Source organism: Mercenaria mercenaria, chromosome 2 (assembly GCF_021730395.1).
Source record: "Mercenaria mercenaria strain notata chromosome 2, MADL_Memer_1, whole genome shotgun sequence".
In the NCBI taxonomy this organism is placed as follows: Eukaryota; Metazoa; Mollusca; class Bivalvia; order Venerida; family Veneridae; genus Mercenaria; species Mercenaria mercenaria.
The window spans coordinates 84,307,929-84,333,622 of record NC_069362.1 but is presented as its reverse complement, the minus strand read 5'-3'; the positions used below and the strand labels follow the sequence as shown (position 1 = coordinate 84,333,622).

At 34.1% G+C, this 25,694-nt stretch overlaps 1 protein-coding gene across 7 annotated transcripts in view; it reads left to right on the top strand.

The window, feature by feature from the left end:
- The window catches only part of LOC123564454 (uncharacterized), a 48,171-nt gene that overhangs the window by 7,713 nt on the left and 14,764 nt on the right, over nucleotides 1-25,694 (top strand). For all 7 annotated transcript variants that reach the window (XM_053537077.1, XM_053537076.1, XM_045358064.2 and 4 more), the window contains exons 3-10: nucleotides 10,718-10,810; nucleotides 13,958-14,092; nucleotides 14,640-14,753; nucleotides 18,493-18,572; nucleotides 21,642-21,747; nucleotides 21,929-21,986; nucleotides 22,191-22,285; nucleotides 23,767-23,919. In XM_053537077.1, the coding sequence (XP_053393052.1) occupies nucleotides 10,718-10,810; nucleotides 13,958-14,092; nucleotides 14,640-14,753; nucleotides 18,493-18,572; nucleotides 21,642-21,747; nucleotides 21,929-21,986; nucleotides 22,191-22,285; nucleotides 23,767-23,919 (834 nt within the window). The remainder of the gene's footprint in view (nucleotides 1-10,717; nucleotides 10,811-13,957; nucleotides 14,093-14,639; nucleotides 14,754-18,492; nucleotides 18,573-21,641; nucleotides 21,748-21,928; nucleotides 21,987-22,190; nucleotides 22,286-23,766; nucleotides 23,920-25,694) is intronic.

Sequence of the window (25,694 nt, the reverse complement as noted above, 5' to 3'; positions counted from 1 at the left end):
GTCTCGGATAAGTCAAAAACCAAAGTTAAAGTTAAAGGATGCACTAATTAACACTATAGTAAGTTTGACATGGTTTTATTTTTTCCTCTACGAGACCTGGCAGTTCCCGTAGGATTGATCCTGTTTGAAGCTGCATGCGAAAAATGCTGAAAAAGGAAAGCCAATAACTGGTGATTTAACTGTAATCTTGTCAACTGTGACAAAACACAGGTTATTCAAGGTGGTTGATTGTATGGCCATTCTTTTGTTGTATATCAAGCTTTTTACACCATAACCTGGGAAAATCAGTTCTCTATACATAAATTAAACTGTGTAAAAAAGCTTGGATGGGAAAAATAGCTTGAAGGTACAAAAATTTGCATCAGGTTCCCATGTGATGACACTACTTAATATAATTTCACACTTAAGATCTCCATTTATTTTAGAGCATAGATTTTCATAATTGGACATTTAAATTTTTTAAAATGATAGAATTACTACAAAAATGCTTCATTATTCTTTGATTTGTATTCTTCAGTCCGAATTTGGAGAATTGCCAATCTGGCATTGAACACTTCCTAAGTTTCATATACTAAAAAGTGAAACATTAAATTAAAGCGCGCACACAGTCGTAATTAGCCCTATTTGTTTGGGGTTTTTTTTGTATGTTTTAGTTGAATCAAATTTGAGCATGTCAATTTTTATATATTTTGGTAACCGTGAGGTAAACTGATTGTAAACTCCTGAAAAAGTTAAGAAAAACCATTCTAGCACATATTGACATTTACATTGATTTTCTGTAAGTTCCTCTTCTTGGGTCTAAAATATAAAACAGTCTTTTTTAAAAAAATCTTTAACATTATCATACATATTTTCTGCAAAACAAAGTAATTTCATGAGAAGGGTTATTTCCAATTTGGCACTGTTGTTTATTTGGCATTTGAGAGATAAAAGGTTTTCTCAAGAGCTTATAGATTGTTTGAAAGTTGTGATTGTGTGATATAACATTAGGATCAAGTGTTGCTTGACATTCTGCTAAAGAGCTGTCCAAAAGTGAAAGTGAGAAAAAAGCCCTGGAGAAGGAAAAATTCCCTCCCTTTATCAAAATATATAGGGTGCTAAATGACACTAAAGTTTTCTTTCATTTTCAATTGCCTTTGTTAGACACAGAGGCAGTTTTGAGACTGACTTTTAGCCTGAATTGTTAGCTAACTGGGTATGTCGTTAAGTTCAGGGCTCTTTGACCTTTAGCGTTTTAAGCATGACTCCCATGTAGAGAGGTGTATTGAAAGAGTTCAATGGGGAATTAATTATATTTTCATTGTGGGGTTCAGACTTTTGTCCTGAAAAATTATTGGCCATTAGATCAAATCAAGATAGGGATAATGATCAGGCATTGAACATTAAAATCAGATCGAAAGTCAACTTTAGGGTTCTCTGTTCTTTGGCTATTTACAGAACAAAACATGCCTTTGAGATTTACGACATCAACTTAAATCTGTATGACATTAATTTTTATATCAGATTCTTACTTTTTGCAGCTATGTTTTGAATGTCACTATTTCCTCTCATACAAATTCAGAAAATAGGGGTACTGTTACAAGCATATGCTAGTGGAATTAATTATCCCTTTTCAGATTTCATGTTTAATTGCTGTGAAATATATCAAACTACATGCTCTGCAGGCTGGCTGTTGTGACAGGTGACTGATTCCCTGTCTGTGCTTGCATGTACTGTAGCCATTAACAGGTGGTCGGTCCTAAAAAGTGCCTTCAAGGTTGTGGATTCTCACTGACTTTGGCTATATAAACTTGACTGAAAATATGAATGTTCGCTTCTGAAATATGGGTCACTGATTTGTGTCATCAAACCTGGTTTTGAAAATTTTATACCTTTTGAATTACTATGACTGATTTCTGTCTTATGGAGTTACATAATGATAATAGAAGGGCTATAATATCTCTTGCAAATTAACATAATGTTGTACTAGATAGAAGCCTAATAGTTTGTTTAGGTTTCCCTTCTGTGCAGATGCTGTTTGGTTTGGTAATTTAAGAAGGCTTGTCTTAAACTTTATTGGAGATTTTTTTTGTCCAGGTCTTCTTGGATTACTGCAAGCTATTGCTTATTTGTCTAGTTTACCAGTTGAGATATTTTTGTAACTACAGTTATTGTTCAGGAACACTTTTATTGCTTCTCTCTTCACAAAGAACTGTTCTCCATTGAATGCATTTTTGCATCAGACAAACATTATTTAATACCAGTTCATCTCTGCAGTGTTTTTACAATCCATGTACTAAATTTCATTAAAAAGAAGTTGTATTAAAATTTAATTTCCAGATAGAAATCTAAAGGAAAGTACACTTTAAATTCCTTAAATGAGTGAAATTTAGTTAGACCTTAGTAGAAAAATTTAAATAAGAAGTGTTTCTCTATTACTTTGACATTTAATGAATATAGATGCTGATAAAATCAACAAAACATTATCCTGTAGAAAAGGGTTGCAGTAACTCTGTGTGTCCATTATTTAAGGGCATTCATGACACCTGTTGTAAAATAGCAGTAAGCAAAATGTACCCAGTTGTCAACCAGACTTGTCTCCATTATTTACATTATAAACATGTCATCAAAGAAATCTGTGGATAGTACATGTACACTTGTAACATGCTGTGCTATATTCATTTTCCTGTCAGTTATAACAGGTCTATCAGTTTTATAATGACAGTATCAGTGTAACAGAGCCTATCAGAAAAAGCTTTAAAACTTGTCAAAGACATATGTACTCAGCATATGCAAGTAACGCTTTTGAAACATAATTTCAGCAAAATACATTTTGACTATGGAAGGTCTTTTCTCTGCATTATCTGAAACACAAACACTCCATATTAAAGTCTGCTTTGAGATAGGAATATGAAAGATAAAATCTTGTTTATTTTTCTAAGAGCTATATTTCTTTTCAAACACAGGCAACTGTTGCAGGTAGGGGGGATTGTGCTTTCTAATCCTTTTGCCAAAATATTGAAATAAACTGCTCACTCCAAAGACCCGGTTACGCAAAACTTGTACTTAACTTACTCTAGCGGAAGGTCGAGTAAACAACTCTTGTTAGAACTTGTTGCAGTATCTCTACGCTATGAATATGTAAATTTAAATTTCAAAAATCAATACAATTTTTTGTCGTCAAATCTAAATTTCTATCCGGGCTTTGTTCATGTTTAAAAAAGGATTACGGTAAACTTGAAAGTTGCGATAAATTAAAATCAGATTTACATAATGGGGTTTTGCCAGCTCCAGGTGATTTGTATAACAAATACTATTTGAAAATCTTTTAATCTGTGTAAGAATCAATTAATCAAAATTTGATTCTTGATAGCTGCATTAAATTATTTAATAAGAAATTTACACAAGATATAATTTGTGCATATATTTCACAGTATATGAACAAATCCATATTTTATGATATTAAAATTTAAGCAAAATGTCTTTTCAGTAAAAAGCTCACCTGGCCTGGGTAATTATAATGATTGTTATTACCTGTAAATGATTGTTAACCAGCCTGACCACCCAAAGTTTTAAAACAATTAATGTCATTTACCAGCTTTCTAATTCCTTGAACCATTGACTTGTGGAGGGTAACATCAGTTACTACATCATTTACTGCACTAATTAATGTTTTATGTGAAATGTCCATGTTTGGTTATTAGAACACATTGGCTGCAAAAATGTCTGAACTACAAACTTGTCTCTGCATCCACTTTGATCATATCTTTTATTGGCTAGGAAAGGACTTTGAAATTAGTTTTCATGGTTAATTTCATGCAATTTGGGACATTTTCCAGTTTTACTAGCAAAAATGCCCAGTAATTGACCAATTTCCTGGTCTGTGTGGCTCAAACATCAGCATGTGCCATGTTCTTATGACCTGCAACTGGACAAAGCATGATAAAATTTAGGCAAGTCAACCATTATTTTGTGACAGTCACAAATTCACATCTTTATTTATGAGTATGAATCAATATACAGTATAAATTAACTAAGAACAAGGTTTTGATCTTGTCAGTGCATTATTCTTTACTGCTTCAGTTAATGTACCAGGTACTTAGGAATAATTTGGTATGATAACACTGACTTTAAGCTTTTTTTTTCAATGATAGTTGAATTAAAAGAGCTCAGGTTATCAACATATCATAAGGTTGACCACCCATTCTTGTAAGACAAATTAAAAATTGATTTTGGAAACTCTCAAATGATTCAACAGCCAATAAACTATTTTTTAAAACAAGGTTTTCAGCCATTATTTCTCTGCAATGTAAAACATGTAGTCTGAATCAGCTAGTCCTTCAGTAATTAGGTCTCTTATCAGAGAGACTTGATCAAGTACCTCTGTTTTCCATTGTTTTGTCACCATTGAGATAGTGTCCTCCTGTCTGCTGGCCATCTAATTGCCATAAGGATCTAGTTACCCTGGGAAAATGGGAACTTTCCAACAAGTATATGGGCAGTAATTGACCTCAGATATGCAAGGTACTTTACAGTATCTGGGCCCTCAACTTTCTGGCGATAGTGCTATCTCAGTAATACTGCGGCTTCTCTAATTACAGGTAACATTCTGGAAAAAAAAGTGTTTAATGAAGGAAGTAACTTATTTCCCTTGACATTTTGAAGGGATAAGATAAAATCCATCTGACTGAAGCTTATCATGGTGGGTTCAGTAGATTTTTTAGCTCACCTGAGCACGAAGTGCTCAAAGGTGAGCTTTAGTGATCACCCTGTGTCCGGCGTCCGTCGTCGTCCGTCCGTCCGTCCGTCCGTCCGTCGTCAACAATTTGACTGTTAACACTCTAGAGGTCACATTTTTGACCCAATCTTAATGAAACTTGGTCAGAATGTTACCCTCAATAAAATCTTGGACGAGTTCGATATTGGGTCATCTGGGATCAAAAACTAGGTCATCAGGTCAAATCAAAGGAAAAGCTTGTTAACACTCTAGAGGTCACATTTTTGGCCCAATCTTAATGAAACTTGGTCAGAATGTTACCCTCAATAAAATCTTGGACGAGTTCGATATTGGATCATCTGGGATCAAAAACTAGGTCATCAGGTCAGATCAAAGGAAAAGCTTGTTAACACTCTAGAGGTCACATTTTTGGCCCAATCTTAATGAAACTTGGTCAGAATGTTACCCTCAATAAAATCTTGGACGAGTTCGATATTGGGTCATCTGGGGTCAAAAACTAGGTCATAAGGTCAAATCAACGGAAAAGCTTGTTAACACTCTAGAGGTCACAATTTTGGCCCAATCTTAATGAAACTTGGTCAGGATGTTACCCTCAATAAAATTTTGGACGAGTTGGATATTGGGTCATCTGGGGTCAAAAACTAGGTCACCAGGTCAAATCAAAGGAAAAGCTTGTTAACACTCTAGAGGTCACATTTTTTGGCCCAGTCTTAATGAAACTTGGTCAGAATGTTACCCTTAATAAAATCTTGGACGAGTTCGATATTGGTTATCTGGGTTCATAAACTAGGTCACCAGGTCAAATCAAAGGAAAAGCTTGTTAACACTGTAGAAGCCGCATTTATGACTGTATCTTCATGAAACTTGGTCAGATTGTTAATATTGATGATCTTAAAGTCCAGTTTGAATCTGGGTCATGTAGGATAAAAAACTAGGTCACCAAGCCAAATCAAATGAAAAGCTAGTTTACACTGTAGAGGCCACATTTATGACCATATCTTAATGAAACTTGGTCAAAATGTTAATCTTGATGATCTATAGCTCAATTTCAAATCTGGGTTAGGTGGGGTCAAAAACTAGGTCACTAGGTCATATCAAAGGAAAAGCTTGTTAACACTCTAGAGGCCACATTTATGACTATATCTTCATGAAACTTAGTCAGAATGTTAAACTTGATGATCTTTAGGACAAATTTGAATCTGCGTCATGTCGGGTCAAAAACTAGGTCACCAGGTCAAATCAAAGGAAAAGCTAATTAACACTGTAGAGGCCACATTTATGACCATATCTTAATGAAACTTGGTCAGAATGTTAATCTTGATGATCTTTAGGTCAAGTTTAAATCTGGGTCAGATGGAGTCAAAAACTAGGTCACTAGGTCATATCAAAGGAAAAGCTTGTTAACACTCTAGAGGCCACATTTATGACTGTATCTTCATGAAACTTAGTCAGAATGTTATACTTGATGGTCTTTAGGTCAAGTTCGAATCTGGGTCATGTCGGGTCAAAAACTAGGTCACGGGGGTCAAATAAAAGGAATAGCTAGTTAACACTTTAGAGGCCACATTTATGACCATATCTTAATGAAACTTGGTCAGAATGTTAATCTTGATGATCTATAGGTCAAGTTTAAATCTGGGTCAGGTGTGTTAAAAAACTAGGTCACTAGGTCAAATCAAAGAAAAAGCTTGTTAACACTCTAGAGGCCACATTTATGACTGTATCTTCTTGAAACTTAATCAGAATGTTAATCTTGGTGATCTTTAGGTCAAGTTTAAATCTGGGTCATGTGGGGGCAAAAACTAGGTCACCTGGTCAAATCAAAGGAAAAGCTAGTTAACACTTTAGAGGCTACATTTATGACCATATCTTAATGAAACTTGGTCAGAATGTTGATCTTGATGATCTTTAGGTCAATAGGTCAGGTGAGCGATACAGGGCCTTCATGGCCCTCTTGTTTAAATTGTTGCTTGCAATTTTCAGTTTAGTTTTGTTATTTATTGGAGTTTTAAATGGGTAAGTCCAGTTTCTTAACAAAGTGAAAATCTGTTTTCGCTCTTCCTTGAATCCTATGACTCATTTTCAGTTTTTCAGTTAAAAAATCAAGTTCAGTCAAGCTGTTAATCATAACAAAACTGTAACCATGGTTTTGCGGTTTTGATTGAAATGCTTGTAACATTTCAAGCTGTAAAGTTTCATTTGTGGCTACTGATCGAAAAAAAAAATAGGATTTGACGTAAACCATTTTGTTGTCCGCGTTTAGGAGACAGGATATATAAACCAATTAAGCTTATGGCTAATAGTTTTGATGTAATTGTAATTTTAAGTCGCGTGTCTCCTGTTTTTATCACACGCATGAATCATCAGTTGATCAAATCAAACAGTGGTGACTTTTATCGTAACAGGTGATCTACGTTAATACCACATAAAGAATTTTATGTCTATCGATTATAGATTACCATCCCTGCCCCAAATCTTAACTTAATTCCTTTATACACGAAATAGGGGCGAAAATTAAAATGAACGTTCCGAATCGGAAGTGAAACATTATACTTATGCTTATTGATCAGCGGCATGTTTATGTAAATGGTATAAATGTAATATACTGAATGACTTCTGTATTCCGTACAGAAAGTTAAAAGCAATATTTCTTAACATGAGCGATCAAAAGAACAAAAATTTGTTTTGTAAATGTTTATAAAGGAACTATAGATTTTATGTAGAATGTGCAGTTCAAAACGTAAGCATGCACAGAAAAGGTAAAAAATAAACAAACTCAAAACTGAAAATAGTCTAATAGATTTACGTGGAACAAAAATAAAGTGTTTCTATGAAATGAGAATTACAAGGACTGTAATGGATGGTTGGGTCAGTCCCTACCTAAACCGCCCGCAGTGCATCTGTGATATATTGCCTCATAGAAAAAACACTGCTTTATCCCAGAATTGCATGATACTTCCTAATTTGTTCATTTTGTTGTAAGTCTGTATTGTCTCCAGTAGGGAACAATTGGAATCAATTTGTAATATTGTGCAATACCATTGTCATTTATGGAATAGCCTCCCAAGTGCTAACTGTTTGTATTGGATATTGACATGGTAACAGCCTTACCTGGAAACAGAATCAATACCCTTGTACCCACTATTAACACACTAACATCACTGTCTGAAACATTGGAAAATTGGAAAATTGTCACAGACTTACTGATGAGTCAGAAGTTATCTTTGAAAATGACAAGATTGCAGTATTTAATGCTATATTGGTAAATTTGCCCATAGAAAGAAAGATCAAGTACTTTTTTCATGACATAATAACTATTTTGTCAACTATGGCTAGTTTAATGAGGATGCAGGGTACCACCCATCATATATAAAAGCCATTTTAAAATCGGTAATTCTCCTATAATGTCCCAGATATGGGTCAGACATTGTGTTATCTTGTAGGTTTTTCACAATTAGCTTACTTTATTGTAAGAAATCCACTTATCTAAACAAATCTGCACAAAAGAAATTGAAGTTTTTCATCTTGGGCTTTGTTAGAATTCAACAATCACTAGCCTTTTAGGTTACAAAATAAATAAATCCGGTGTTAAAAAGTATTGTGAAATTGGCAAAAAAGACATTGCGTGACAGAGGATCACCGAATTGGACACCGAAATTATCACACAAACAAACAGGCGTAACAATAGCTGACAGTAGTGGTTAGATCTTCGCATTGTTTTCTATGGATAATTTGGTACAAACAATTCACCAGTCATGAGAATGGGTTTGGGAAAAACATGCTGATGGTTTTTGGCAGTAAGATTATGCATGCATGTCAGCCTTAGTCATGAACAGTTTCGTACCTTAGTTTGAATAACTTCCTGTGTTTTATAGGTTGTTGGCTTAACCTTTACCCTGCTAAATTTTTATAATGGACTGGTCTATCATTCAATTTGGGCAGTACCATTTATTATTAGAAGGGATGTTCACTTACAATTTACCGACTGAATAGTGAACAGTGCAGACCATGATTAGCCTGCACACAGATCTTGGTCTGCACTGGTCACAGAGGCAGAATAACTAGCCGCCAGCAGGCTAAAGATTAAAAGTCTTCATTTTCTTTTACAAATAACCCTGATGGTCACGCAAGAAAATGTCTGTCAGGTGTGTTTAAAAACTTAACAAACATTAATTTTGTAAGGACCTTTGTCTATGTGTGTCCGCAAAAAGTTATGGTTTTCATGATGTTTGTATGGTGACAGCAGTCTGCGGGCTGATTTGATTGAGTTGATCATTAGCTGAATGTCCAAATGGGGACGTAATTATAGATATTGTGTATTAGAGAATATTAGAGGGACTGGCGATAGACAAAATGACTGTGTACCTAGTGATTATAGATTGTTATCTTACTGTTTAATCTCCGCTTTTATCTTTGATCAAAAACAAATTTGGCAAACAAGGAGATCATTATTTACTGCTTGCAGTGACCTAAATTTTATAATATTGTTGTATTAAAAACTTGAAAAATGATTAAACTGCTTATTAATTGATATAATCAAAAACAAGGTGCCCTTGACATGAAATACAGAGGACTTACCTGCTGGCCTTACAGGTATGACCTGACAGCATGGTAATGATCAACATCATGCAAGATTGTGAAAAGATGACCATGAATAATTTATTTGTATTAATAGATTTTACCTTGATTTTATCACTCTTATATACAGAGGATTTATATGGAAATTCAGGGCAATATAACAAACTATCAAAGTGAGCTCTTTCCAAGAATTTTCTTCTATATTTAAGGTAGATAACAAATAATTGAGGATCGATCATGATCAAGTTGTATTAAGCCTGACTCTTGGTTTAGCTTAATACAGGAGCTGGAAATGCTGTTTCATATTACAGTGTCAAGTTGCAGGATCATAGACACACTACTTTGAACAATTTATAATGTTCTCTCATCTAATATTGATGCTTATTTAAACTGTACTTTATTGACGGCATGCATCTTGAGCATGTCACTGCATGATGCATTTTAAGCAACAAATCAAGGTGTGTTGACAATAGCACAATTTAAGACTTAGTGGAAACTGATATATTGATTGGTTACTATGGAAACCGGACATCAGTTCCTTTCTAAGCTGATGCATGTACAATGCATGAGAGGATTTGCGGAAGCTTAAGTCTGCTTCATGCACACCTGAGTAGTAATTTGTATGTTGACATGCCTTTAATTAGTTCGGGATTATTTTGCTTTGAAAACCTAAACAGTGCTTAGCCTTTCATTAAATACTGAGAGTTCTGTATTCATTTTCATAGGTCATTTGAGTTACATAATATCTTTCAATCAAAATTACTAATTACCTGGGTTTTTTTTAGGATTACAAATGTTATAGATTACACAATAATTATAAGAACCAAGATTTATGATGTCTCTGTGGCTTATAGTACATGTATTTTAAAGCAGATATGAACAATAACTCTTGCTGTAATTTCTGTTGCTTAGAATGGTAATGCTGGAGATATTTTTAAGAGTGATAAGAAAATGCCAACAGTCTGTCTCATTCTAAACATACCTAAGTCATTATGTAATATTTGAAATATTTTTGTTAATGCTTGCAACAATTTGCGTACATTTCACACTGCCCGAGGGGGTGTCCTGTAGTGTGTTACTGTTGATAGGGATCAGTGTACATGTCAGGAGACACAAATCATTCTCACCATCAGTGATAATGACCCTTATTAGAACATTTCCAGACACAATTTTCAACTTTGTGATAAAATATTAAAAGTTCTTTGAGTCCCAATGAACCCCATATATCATAAGTTTACAATGCAAGACAAGAAAAAATACTGTTAAGTACTGAGATTGTTCCAAATAAAATTATGAGGAAAACAACAATTCTGCCATCTTACGTTCTGTTTTCACATAAGCTAGATAGAACATAAAGTAACAGATTTAAAATGTAGAAAAGTGCAAAATGGTAATGCATGAACATGTTTGGTCTATTTGCAGGTTTTCTGGCATATTGATGTGTTCAGACGTAGTTACAGAAGACTTTCGGGACATCTTTGCATGGGCCATTCCTGTATCTTCTGTGCACTCAAGGTAAGTAGTCCTGCCTCATGCATTAAACAGTTTTATCTAAAAGAAGTCTTCTGTAGTCTTATGACAGGTAACAGTTGATTTGTGTTTAACCCTTAGCCTGCTGCAGGCGAATTTAACAGCCTTTGCAAACAGCTTGGAACCAGATCAGACGCCGATTAAATCGGCGTCTGATCAGGTTCCAACCTGTTTGCTACTCTGACAATATTTTTTTCCAATTTTGGAGCAAATTGAATGAACTTTTCAATTTTAACAGACGACATTTCCAGCAGACGACAATTTATCTAGCATGCTAAAGGTTAAAGAATTAGAAATTGTTGGTTAAACTCCGACTTGGCTTGTTGCTTCTATGCAAAGGTTTCTATAGTTACAAGTCTGGGTAGCATTAGTGTTCATATAACAAATATGGACCTGTACCATCTCTTCTTTCCATATTTATCAAACAGGCATACCAGTAAATGTTCCGAAACATCCCATTAAAACCAAATCAATCAAACAAACTGGTAAGGAGGTGATTGATCCTGGTATATTACAAATGAATTATTCAGTTTGATGTACATAAAAAAACATACATTTTGCTCCATTTGATATAGATCACCCAGTTACTTGCCTGCAAGCGATTTGTGTTTGAAGCGCTTGAATTTGACTGGTATGGTAATAAGTTTTTTCAGTTTTTTCTTGCTCTGAATATTATATTTTACCACAAAAGGTATGACGAAAGAAGAAATTATGATTTATTGATATCGGCCTTTTGAAAATTGGTATCTTACATTTCCTCAGAACTAAACATGCAAACTCAGACTTTCCTGTTTGGCATATTTAGTTGTTTATTTAGTTGAATTATGATTTAAGTAGAAAATGTTGCCTTCAGGGTTTCAAATTTTATTTGAAAATGACATGTACATGATTAGATGTTTGATAACTGCATGAAGTTGGATGACCTAACACTGAATAATAGCATGGTACAATTTGTAAATATTTGTGTTTTGATACATCAGTCTGATTGATATTAAAAAGCCTCAAGCCAATAAGGAAAAAAAACAAGAAAAATATACAAAACTAAATTAATGTCAGAATCAAAATATGACATGTTTTGATTAGATAAGTAGCTTGATTAAATTAAAATAAAGCATATATAATAACGGAAAAGAATTTTTTATAGTTTTAAATAATATAATTTTCAAAAAAGAGAGAAGTAACATTAGCATTTTGTGAGTCATTGGCTAGTAGAAAAAGCCCTTATTGAAAAACGAAGATGACCGCTATGAGATGACCCATGTTTCACCTGTGAAAAACCGTATAATAATAAAAAGGATGAGGAGAATTGATTAGGGGGAGGAAGACTTATTGATTTTCATCTAAAATCCTTGTTGTTGATTGGTTCTTGGTCATTATTCTGCTATCAAAAGCTAGGATCAAATTTCCAGTTTTACCTGGTATTGGTGACAAAAGCGAATCCAAATTGTACCTGGAATGAGGGCCCTGACAGCATGAAATTGATCTGTTGGTGGACTGCTGTGATTTTCAGGTGTTCTGTCTGTTAGGGGTGGGATATTAACAGACTGGATTCAAGAGAACATGATCATTTTGAATGTTAATGACAGAGCATCTGCATAGCAGACTTTCAAGGTAATACTACCTGGAGAAATCTGCTAAAGAGCCAGACCTCAGATCTCTGTCTTAATGATCCATAAACTGTCATTGATCAGTATCAGTCTAGAACAAAATAAAGTCTTCAGCAGCTAAAAAACTGATATACCAATATTTGTAAAAGAGATCTATAAATCAAATATCCTAGTATAATTCAGAATTAATTAACTTTTTGACACAAGATAATGGGAGCTCAACATCAAGATAATGTTCATGATCTTTTTCTGTCTTCTCAATCTTTTTTGGTTGGTAAAGTATGATTTTCATTACCGGATGCATTTCTTTATAAATTTGTGCCTTTTTAAATAAGTTTATAGTTGAACATTGACATTTGTTTATGATACCTATTAATTGCTATTAAAGTTGTTTATTTTATAGTACCACAGAGAAAATATTGACTTGTAAACCTTTGTGTTCATTTTCATTTAGCAGTCTATAAATATTTGGAATCAAGGTCTGCGCTATTTGTCAAGTCATTGTGGTCTTCTCACAACCATAAAAGTAGTTCCGTCTATATTGAAACTTACACGGCGCACCTATTGAACTCCCACAATGCTACGTCCAGTGTGAAAATTTGCATATTGGTGCTAGCTCCTAGTTGCAAAAGACACATTTTACTTTGATCTTTTGCACCTGGGAAAAGTTTTTAAAGGCTTATTTTAAATTTTCACAGATTTGAAGTCGTTCAGTTTTCATGGGAAATTAGCAGTTGAAGCACTTGAAATATACAAAAGATATCCATATATTGAAAAGTGGACATGAAATTGAATAAAATCAATTACGACTTTGTAGGATGATTTGAAAAATAACTGCTCTGGGGAGAATTTAAGTAAATAATGAGCCAATTTTGTAATGTATTCCCATACAAGTATATAGGTCAATATCCGATTGATAGCAGATAGGACAACTAGAAGAGATACTTGATGGCGCTGTATATGACAATGACTTTTAACTGATACCTAATTTAGTATAGTCATATTTCACACACCTGGGCATTTTGTTGAAGAACAATGGTTTGAAAGGTTAAAAAAAAATATGAGGAAAAATATGATAGTGATGTTTCGGTATCAGATGTGAATCAGGATGCGGCCTCTCATAACACGGAAGAGACAGATAAAACTGTTCATAGAAAAACCTTAAAGGTTACAGCTATTTTGGAAAAAGTAGAACTTCCATTTTCAGTAAATTTTATAATTTTCGGGGGCGGTAGCAGTGGGCTTAAACACTCTGGTCATAATGGTGTCTTCCCTTAGTACAAGAGGATAAGCCCTTGTGCCTTCATTAAATCTTGCATAGAGGTGTCGCTGCATGACCTTACACATTCCAGAATTAAAGAAAAACATTGCTTGTATATGTATGTAGTAGTGGTGCTGAACTAATATAATTGACCAAACACTGTTTTAAGATTAACTGATTGTTATGTAAAGTTTAACCAATAGAATATACATTTTGCAAAGAATGCACTATTTTACTTATGTATTGGAATGACTATATTTCCAGGTGATATTTACCCAGTTTCAGTACAGTGATCAGGCTTCTCTTCAACCTAGTGCCCTGAGGAAGGCACTAGCTAACACTTTCGCAAAACAAGAAAGATTTCAGCTAGGTCATATGGATGATGCAGCGGAATGTTTCGTAAGTTTACCCTTTAAATATGTCCAGTATCTGTAGAGCATGCAAGTTATCCTTTGTTAACCCTTAGCACGCTAAATTTCTAAAATAGACTGGTCCATCATTCAATTTGGGCAGTAGCACTTATCATTCAAGGGGGTATTCACTGAAAATTTACTGACTGAATAGCGAACAGTGCAGACCATGATCAGACTGCACGGATGTGCAGGCTGATCTTGGTCTGCACTGGTCGCAAAGGCAGAACCACTTGCCGCCAGCAGGCTAAAGGTTAAGTAAGAATGGTATAGATAGTACTTTCACATCATGAGGTACAATTTTGTAAAGTCAAAGATCTACCGATACATGTATTATGCAGCTGAGTAGTTAAGACCAGACTATAGAACTATTATGACTAATGATTAAATAGTTAGTTCTTGCTATTAACATCGGCATGAAAAAATTCTTTACATTCCTTATTGTGAAATATTAACTATTGAAAATGAAGTCAAGAATTTCACATTTAAACAATATTATACTATTTGAATCCTATTGATCATTTTAAATATTTCAGGAGAATATTTTGAATCGTATCCACTACCACATCGCCAACAGTTACAACGAGGATGCATGCAATGCCCCACACTGTATTTCACATCAAAAATTTGCCATGACAGTTTTTGATCAGGTATTCTATTAATAATAATAACTGTTTTAACATAGAAAGATACAAAAATTATGTTTTCGCTTTTTTTTTAAACTCAGTTTTAAACGGTTGCATTAAAGATCAAAACGTCATGGCTGCTTCTACCTATACAGTTTGCTAGATAACATTACAATCGACAATGATTCCAGACATAGACCACCCTGTTACGTCTTTTAGCTAATATTGTTGGGCTATACTTGAAAGATGTACTAGTGTCATAGAAAAACATGACTGTTCAATTAAAATTGTTGAAATTTAAAAAAAATTTAAGCATTAAAATTAGCTTAATGTCCAACGGAGCTAAGCACACAATCGGGACCAGTTATATGTAAATTTAAAACCAATAAATATAAAATGTCAGACTTTTTTTTTTTTGATAAACTACCGGCCTTTGTTAGATGCTACAGATTGGGATTTTATGCCTCAATAGACCAACTGTCATCATGCATAAGTCGAGAAACAAATAAACAAGTATATAACTTGATTCATTGTTCAATTGCTTGAGCCGAAACATTAGCCTTTTATGTAATGTAACCTTCAATTAAGGCCACAAGACCAATTACAGTTTAAGGAGAATTTTATTGCACTGCAATTCAGTTCATGCAACACACAGTAATATTGTCCAAAACACATTCATTCTTGTTTAATGCCAGACAGCTTTAAATGTGAATGTGTGACAACAAAAAGATATGTTTTGTAAGCCATTCTAGATTTATTGTATTAACTCCAAACATGGAAGTTTTGTTTGATATACCATGTCATAACAAACTTATCATGCTGGACAACAAACTGCTGGCAAAGCATGTTGTCTTTTATGATACTGTTTTATGTGCATAAATTTGTGCAATGTTTTGAGGTAATGATTTAATGATATGTTCTGCTATTAAAGAATAATATTAATATAAATCAAGAGCATGGAGCAAAAAAAGGCTATGTGCCGTCTTTGTCTATAATGTTAATTGTCTGTTTTGCTCTAAGCCATCAAAGATACTATTACATTAAAGCAGAGGACAGGTTTTTTAGCTCATCTGATTTTTTGAAAAAAAATGATGAGTTATTGTCATCACTTGAGCGGTTGTCGGCGTCGGCGTCGGCGTCTGCGTCGGCGTTGCCTGGTTAAGTTTTATGTTTAGGTCAGCTTTTCTCCTAAACTATCAAAGCTATTGCTTTGAAACTTGGAATACTTGTTCACCATCATAAGCTGACCCTGTATAGCAAGAAACATAACTCCATCTTGCTTTTTGCAAGATTTATGGCCTCTTTTGTACTTAGAAAATATCAGATTTTTTGGTTAAGTTTTATGTTTAGGTCAACTTTCTCCTAAACTATCAAGTTTTGCTTTGAAACTTGGAATACTTGTTCACCATATAAGCAGACTGTACATCAAGAAACAAACTCCATCTTGCTTTTTGCAAGAATTATTGCCCTTTGACTTTGAAAATCAGTTTTTGGTTAAGTTTTGTTTAGGTCAGCTTTTTCCTAACTATCAAAGCTATTCCTTTAAAACTTGCAACACTTGTTCACCATCATAAGCTGACCCTGTACAGCAAGAACATACTCCATCCGCTTTTGCAAGATTTATGGCCCCTTTTGGACTTAGAAAAATATCAGATTTCTTGGTTAAGTTATATGTTAGGCAACTTTTCTTCTTAAACTATCAAAGCTATGCTTTTAAACTTGCAACTCTTGTTCACCATCATAACTCCTGTACAGCAAGCAACATAACTCCATCCTGCTTTTTGCAATAATTATTGCCCCTTTTGGACTTAGAAAAATCATTTTCTTGGTTGAATATTATGTTTAAGTCAACTTTTCTCATAAACTATCAAAGCTACTGCTTTAAAACTTGCAACAGTTTTTCACCATCATAAGTGGACACTGTACATTAAGAAACATAACTCTATCCTGCTTTTTGCAAGAGTGATGGCCCTTTTTAGACTTAGAAAATCATGGGTAGGACAATATTTCTATTATACAAAAAAAATCAGATGAGCGTCAGCACCCGCAAGGCGGTGCTCTTTTTTTATAAACTTCACTGACTTGGCAGGCACAAGCAATACAGCTGTTGTAAAAAGTTGCCAGTATGGCAGATGCAATATGTTTGTTGCATACATTTTTTCCTAATACTTTTTGTCCTTGAATGTTCAAAAGCAAAACCTTACTGTGATTGTCATTGTGAGAACAAGTGCTATACGTTACTGCACCCTATAAATGCTTACACTTCAGTCCACTCTCAAGCCTTATAAGCTTAGGCTGACTTACATCAATCGGGATATTTTGTTTGCTCATTTTTGTGTTCAAAGACATGTCATTATTAGGTCCATACAAAATCGTCTTTGTTAGAGTACGTAATATTTATTTATTCTGTATGATATATATACAAGAAACTGTTAGAACAAATATTCTAATTGTTGACTGTTTTCTCCGTCAATAACACCTTTGAGATTGAAACCACATAGGTAAATAATACTAAGTACATGCCTATATATGGTCATCATGTGATTATAGAGATTTTAGCAAGAAATTAGCACTTGAGAGTTTAGAAATTTATGGGACTGGCTAGAGAAATTTTCTGACATCATGTATTGATATATTTACATGGTATAGCCATTTTGAGGTATTAATATTGGAAGGTCTTATACCAAATAGACATACAAACTAGATATATAGTTAAAAGATAATACCTGTTGAAAAACTACCCTAAAATCTGATAACAATAGTACTATTTGAGCTTAAACCACAATGATGATTTCGAAAACAAAATTCTGAATAATGTCCCAACTGATACACTATTGATTATGAAAAAAGGGTGTTTAGTTTCGCATTTGCTACAAAAGTTACAAAAAGTACCTTTTCCTTATGGAATGTTGGTCTACATTTTTTGTCAAGATGTTTACAAATGACAGTAATTGGAGAAAGGTGTTTTGTGTAAGGACAACCCAGTTAGTGATTCAGGTGATAATGATTGATTGTTTCCAGTTGCAAGTGAGCTTTGTTTCTTATTGAACATCTTGTAAATCTAGACCCTTGTCTTCTCTTGCTTCCAACTTCTTTTCATCAATGCCTTCAACAAAATTTTATAGGAACTTCTTGTCTGCTTGAGGTTTTTAAAGATCGTTAAAAATTTTATGAAAGGTTACTTTTTTGTATTAAACTTTTTCTTGAAAAAAAGCTTTGTTTTTATTTTTGGCATGTGAGGATTTATACATTGTCTAAACAATTTTTTTTACCTGTGCGTGCATTTTAGAAGTATATACAGCTTAAGATTTGTCACAAAATGGTTTTAAATACTTAATCATGTCACAAAACACCTATAAAAACTGTATAATGTTTAGCTGCTAAACATTTATGTGCGTTTTTGTCTCTTAAGGATTTTTACTTGAGTTAATATTAATATGTGTAACATCTTGTACAAAGACATATTTGTACCAAACAAAACAAACAAATTAAGATATCTCCTAACAAGTAGGTCAGAGAAAAGAGGGACATGCGCATGTTAAGCTGTCACAGTTTTTCACTGTCAGTCCCATCAGGAGCGGCTTGTAGACCATTTGTAGAACATTTAAGTTGGTTCTTTTACTAAAATTCATTCTAGCATAATGCTGGAACTGGTCAAACCTAAACCAGCAGCAAAAGTATATTAGCTGCAATTTTGGGAGGCATGAAGGGGGGAATGTAATGTATAACTTAAAGTTTTAACAATTTATTCTGTTTGTTTCAGCTGGTATGTCCATGTGGGGCTACATCGGAGCCATTAAAGTTTTATGAAATGGTACACTACATCTCTGCTAATGCCTTAGTGTAAGTATATCACTTTATACATCTTAGAACTTGCATTTAGCTCCTGTTCTCTTCAAAATGGATATCTTGAGTGTTATCAGTTGCATATAAAAATGTATTGCTTTTTCAGCTCACCTGAGCACGAAGTGCTCAAAGGTGAGCTTTAGTGATCACCCTGTGTCCGGCGTCCGTCGTCGTCCGTCGTCCGTCCGTCCGTCCATCCGTCGTCAACAATTTGACTGTTAACACTCTAGAGGTCACATTTTTGACCCAATCTTAATGAAACTTGGTCAGAATGTTACCCTCAATAAAATCTTGGACGAGTTCGATATTGGGTCATCTGGGATCAAAAACTAGGTCATCAGGTCAAATCAAAGGAAAAGCTTGTTAACACTCTAGAGGTCACATTTTTGGCCCAATCTTAATGAAACTTGGTCAGAATGTTACCCTCAATAAAATCTTGGATGAGTTCGATATTAAGTCATCTGGGGTCAAAAACTAGGTCATCAGGTCAAATCAAAGGAAAAGCTTGTTAACACTCTAGAGGTCACAATTTTGGCCCAATCTTAATGAAACTTGGTCAGGATGTTACCCTCAATAAAATCTTGGACGAGTTCGATATTGGGTCATCTGGGGTCAAAAACTAGGTCACCAGGTCAAATCAAAGAAAAAGCTTGTTAACACTCTAGAGGTCACATTTTTGGCCCAATCTTAATGAAACTTGGTCAGAATGTTACCCTTAATAAAATCTTGGACGAGTTCGATATTTGGTTATCTGGGATCATAAACTAGGTCACCAGGTCAAATCAAAGGAAAAGCTTGTTAACACTGTTGAAGCCGCATTTATGACTGTATCTTCATGAAACTTGGTCAGATTGTTAATATTGATGATCTTAAGGTCCAGTTTGAATCTGGGTCATGTAGGATAAAAAACTAGGTCACCAAGCCAAATCAAATGAAAAGCTAGTTTACACTAGAGGCCACATTTATGACCATACCTTAATGAAACTTGGTCAAATCTTGATGATCTATAGCTCAAGTTCAAATCTGGGTTAGGTGGGGTCAAAAACTAGGTCACTAGGTCATATCAAAGGAAAAGCTTGTTAACACTCTAGAGGCCACATTTATGACTATATCTTCATGAAACTTAGTCAGAATGTTAAACTTGATGATCTTTAGGGCAATTTTGAATCTGGGTCATGTCGGGTCAAAAACTAGGTCACCGGGTCAAATCAAAGGAAAAGCTAATTAACACTGTAGAGGCCACGTTTATGACCATATCTTAATGAAACTTGGTCAGAATGTTAATCTTGATAATCTTTAGGTCAAGTTTAAATCTGGGTCAGATGGAGTCAAAAACTAGGTCACTAGGTCATATCAAAGGAAAAGCTTGTTAACACTCTAGAGGCCACATTTTTGACTATATCTTCATGAAACTTAGTCAGAATGTTAAACTTGATGGTCTTTAGGTCAAGTTCGAATCTGGGTCATGTCGGGTCAAAAACTAGGTCACGGGGGTCAAATAAAAGGAATAGTTAGTTAACACTTTAGAGGCCACATTTATGACCATATCTTAATGAAACTTGGTCAGAATGTTAATCTTGATGATCTATAGGTCAAGTTTAAATCTGGGTCAGGTGTGTTAAAAAACTAGGTCACTAGGTCAAATCAAAGGAAAAGCTTGTTAAGACTCTAGAGGCCAGATTTATGACTGTATCTTCATGAAACTTAATCAGAATGTTAATCTTGATGATCTTTAGGTCAACTTCGAATCTGGGTCATGTGGGGGCAAAAACTAGGTCACCGGGTCAAATCAAAGGAAAAGCTAGTTAACACTTTAGAGGCTACATTTATGACCATATCTTAATGAAACTTGGTCAGAATGTTGATCTTGATGATATTAGGTCAATAGGTCAGGTGAGCGATACAGGGCCTTCATGGCCCTCTTGTTTTAAAAAGATTTTGGATTTATCAAACAATGTACATGTAGGTCATTTGGTATATATAAATTGTTCAAACTCTGTTGATCAGATAGCAATTGCTTGTTAAATGGTTTTTATCATCATGTATATTTGTATTTAACATACCACATGACATGATAAAGTATATATTCGTACCTGAAGTATTTTATCACTGTGCGGAACAGTTATTTTTTATGCCTAGTTTCACCGTATTTAGCCGCAGGTTTTGCTAATAACATATTAGTCTCTCTAGGCGCAACAAGTTTTGGCGGGAGTTATCAAGGTTGTTCGTAATTTATTCATCATTATGCAACTGAGCTCACGTGTATCATAGATTAATTTGTGGATAGTCAAAGGTTAATTTATGCAAGAAATATATCAAATAATCTATGAAAAAGCTATGAATATTATAAAGAATATAATAGTTGTCACATTAATTGCCGTCATGCTCATTGGCTATTCATGGCCGAGCTATTTAAAACTTCAGCGGAACGAATAAATTGTGCTCTTGGTTTTTTATGGTCCCAAAGTAATAACGGAGAAAAAATAATAATTATATATGTCTCCTCAAAGTGACTTCATTACAGTTACTCTGTTTGATCTAAGTGAGTAATATATTGTTGTTTAATGAATCAAAGACATTAGAAACTGGGAATCATAGATATTGTTGAAAAGATGTCTAGCATTAGCAAATATCATACCATCCATTTTCAAATGAACGCTGTTGTCTTGAGGTTAAGGCATCAGCTGCGCAACCTGGGGCTTGTGGGTTTGAGCCCCACTGAACTCACAACCGTGCCTTCTCATATCACCTTAGTACTGGCTTTTCCAGGAAACAGATTCGAGGGTGGTTCAAATAAGCTTAAAGCTTTCATCACATTTGCGCGAAAATAAATAAGTATACCTTATAAACTTAACTAGATAAACGGAAGAAGTACAACTTGTCACTTTGACAGTTAACAGGAAATGTCACGTATTTCTTGTAGTGGGAGCATAGTGCAGCATTTGGCATTATAAGTAACCTGTTTTTATTTCACCATAAAACTGCTACTTTATATATTGAAAAGTTACATATGTAGGAAGTAAAGTTATGTTTAGGTATGTAACCATTTATGACCTTGTATTACAGGTCACAGTCTAGGACAATGCAGGAGAGTGGGGACATATTGCACCCCAGTAGGTTTGGGCTTCTCCTCAGAAATGCTGGAGCTGTAGGGGACATCAGAGATTGTCCAGTAAGTAAACAAAGAGATCCCTTATCAGTATTTAAAATTTTCTTATTTCATTTCCTTAATGTTTTTAACAAAATATAAGTTTCTTGTGCTAATTTGCTCACATTTCTCTTTTAATATACTGCAAGACGTGCAAGTAAAGTCCGACAGTTATCTTTTATTGAAATATGTACACTATTTTCAGGGTAACTGTGGTAAAAGAGTACAGATAAGAAGAACACTTCTAAACATACCTGATGTTGGTAAGTAAAATTATTGGTTGAATATTTTACTCTTCATCGCATTATACAACTGTTATAACACTGGAGAAGTTTGGAAACATTGTAGAGATTGTAAGTGAGACAGAAGTTTGTGTTTATTTCTTATTGAGATCTAAATGATCAGATTATCTTACATCAGTGTTGCTATTGCTTGTGACTGAGCATGTTGATAATTCATTATTTCAGTGAGTATAGGTCTTGTATGGGGATCAGACAAGGCAGATCCTGAACTTGCCGCCGAGGTGACAAGAACGATTGGCACAACAATACTTTACCCAGATGTAAGTACTGCCTCTGTCAATAAAATACAGAACATTTAAAATGTTACAGTCTAGAGGGGTCAATACACTTTAAATAATGCATTTAAATATGATATGAATTAAGAACATATTTGGTAAGTTTGTTGAAATCATAAGGAGACTTTGGTGTTCATTATACATCAGGAAAATAATGTTGTATATATCAGGTATGGTTATTAAATTGAAAAGGTGATTAGCGTGTCAGTGAGTATGAGACGGCTTCAGGCTATTGGTCTGTCTCCTGGGTATATGGGACAGAATCAAGTGTGGGTATATTCCTTTGAGGGTTTGGCATCATTTATTATTGACAGTAAATGAATTGTCTATATGTCTGATAAGGAAAGGTTTGATGTCCACTTTAGATATACATGTAATATGGTGTTAAATATTAAAACAGATTATTGATACAGGTATCAAGGGACTAATTAGCAGAGATCACCTTGTCACAGTATAAGTGATTTTAAATTGTTTCATAAATATCTTGGCAGTGTCGCAATGCCTGTGGTCATCATAGTTGGTCAAACACTGTCTTTCCCATATTGACTCATCATTACAATTTGTGTAATATTGTTAATTGGTATCTGAACCTATCAGTGTATTATACTATATATAACATGGCAGTAACTTTTTAGTGAAAACATGAGATTTGAAATTTATATCCAACTGTACTTCTGTGGACCATTTGATGTGTTCTTTCACTTTAAATTCCTATTACATTTGTTGAATTTCTGTAACTTATGGTTTGGAGGAATGCAATTTATGAAGATGATCACAAAAATATGTTTAAAGTTATGTTAAATGATACAAAATTGCCTCTTTAGATTGGATAGGTAGCCATTAAAGCTATAAATGTTTTTTCCACTTTACTGACTTTCAGACACGCGATATGATCATATTTCCAATTGAGGCTGTGATGAATTATCTCTTTACAAGAATCATAACATTTACATCATTTTAACATGGACAGTCCAAGATGTTTTGTGATATACGCACCTATATAATTTGACACACGCTTTAAGTACTCCAGTTGCCTAATGGCATTTTCACGCTGTCACATAAATGACATCCTCGCGAACAAAAGGAAATGTGAAAGCCTTATAACATAACCCTGGAATAGAACTTTTTTCGTAAATGCACCACTTCGACCAAAATAATTCAGATCAAGATCAAACAAAGACATTGAAGAAAAAAGTGAAATTTTGGATAATTTGACCACAGCCATTTTGATTGCATGTATTTAAGTGCAATAATATTCTAATCTTTTAATTATAAACAACAATTAGGTAGTTTTTGACACTTGACATGCACACTAGCTGTATTTGAAGGTCATAAACAAAATGAACATGCTAATGTTTCCTTAGTTTGCAAAATTTAATGTTATGTTTGTTTAAATTACAAAATATGAAAATAAATCCAAATAATCTTGCCAAATTTTTTTAAAAATGATAACTTCCATTTTGCAGATGTTCCACTCAGTAATGTGTAATGATGCAAGCCAGTTGCCACGATTACACCTGACATCAGTAGTATGTTACTATGGGAAACACTATTCCACTTTCATCTTCCACACTAAACTGCAAGAATGGGTTTATTTTGATGATGCTACAGTCAGACAAGTAAGTACAAAACATCAGTGTCCGCCTCAGTGGCTTTTATACAGCAAGGTCAAGCTATTTTCATGAAATTTCATCTTGGTATATATTCTATTTCTTTAAATATATGTTAGGTAAAGTTTCATATTTTGAACATCGATCAATACTAAGGGGCCTTTGAGTACAACGGATTAAGAGATTTGTTTTGAAACTCCTCTGTAAATTCTGCACCAAATTTCTTTGCTCGTATACCACATAAACTAGTACCTAGACCCAGTAACTCAGTGATAAGTTCCTAAACGACTTCTGGTTAAAACCCATGGACTAGATTTTCTACAATTGTCAGTCAAAACAACTCACAGAATTACGTTTGATAACAGAAAAGGTTATATATTTTGAAGGCTTTATGTACTTTATTGATAGATTGTGTTGGGACATGTTTTAAAAATAATGCTATCTCACTCTTCTTTTTTGCTTAAAATTTAGGCGATTTAAAATTAATCCGAACTTGCCGATATAGGAAATTAGAAAAGTGTGCGTGTCATCGAAACCCTGATATCTGTATCTGATATTGATAACAGACACACCTGTGAAATTTAATTTGCTGAAAAAAAGATATGACACCTGAACCTTTCATTGACCATTTATAACCCTTACATTGGATAAAATTATTTTTTACAGATAAATAGAAAGATGAATTTTTAAGTGAGTGTCATACGGCTTCATGCAGTTTTACGGTCAGTGAAGTGAGCAATGTCCATAATTTGACCGCTATTGACCACCCACTGCATGTAATTAAAAGGTTTAAGACTTCATACAGCCATGTAGATTGACATCTTTAGATTCAAAGCTATGAAAATAAAAACCACAATATCGTCAAGGCTCCAATTTGTCCACGAAGGATGACTTAATTCTGTTCCCATGTCTATGTTAACCCTCAGATTACAGTACATATAATCAGATAAATACCTTTTGAACATATTCACTTACTTAAATCAATGGTGAGAAAAAAAGAGTGAAGAATTGATTATAATATAAATTTAATTTATGTAAAAGTGAAATATGAATTGCGCAGCAAGATACTGGAGTTTTCCTTATGAAGAAACGTTTTTATCTTGTCAGTTCTAAAAGTGCCTCACTGTACAATTATGACAGGAAATGATGACAGGTCGTCTTGACGAGATAAATGAAATCGGGAGCGAAACAAAATTGAAGAAAGGAAATATGCTCTAATATTATGGGTCATGTTAAACCACAAAATAGAATTGACAAGATTAAATCCCATTGAAGCTTTTGTCAATCCAATCAGTGTAGCTGGTTTTATGATGGCCGGAAGTTTAGCTCCAAAAGCAGGAAAGTAGATTAATACAAGAGAAAGGATTGGCTCTTTCAGAAAGCACCTCCAGTTTCATTTTGGTGCAGCAGGTTTTAGGGGCTTTTTTTTGCAGACTTATGCTACATGTTCAGGGGCTTTTCTTAAACAGCTAGTCTCAGTTTCTCTGGATTTATACTGTTGGTGAGTTTTGTTTTTAAGGTTTACTTTTTCGAAGGAAGTGTGTTGAACAACCTATGAATTTATTGTTTTCAATGACTGACCATCCAATAATTTTTTTATATAAACTGCATTGTTGTATGTGTCTTAGGTTAATTAAAAACATTCTGGATTCATAATGAGGAACTTTTAATATTTCTATGAAAACAAGATTGATAGAATTGCTTCTTTAACTAACCATCTTAAAGTCTTTATAAATATACACCTTACTGTATCAAATTTGATAGTGAGTTCAATGTACAGGTCT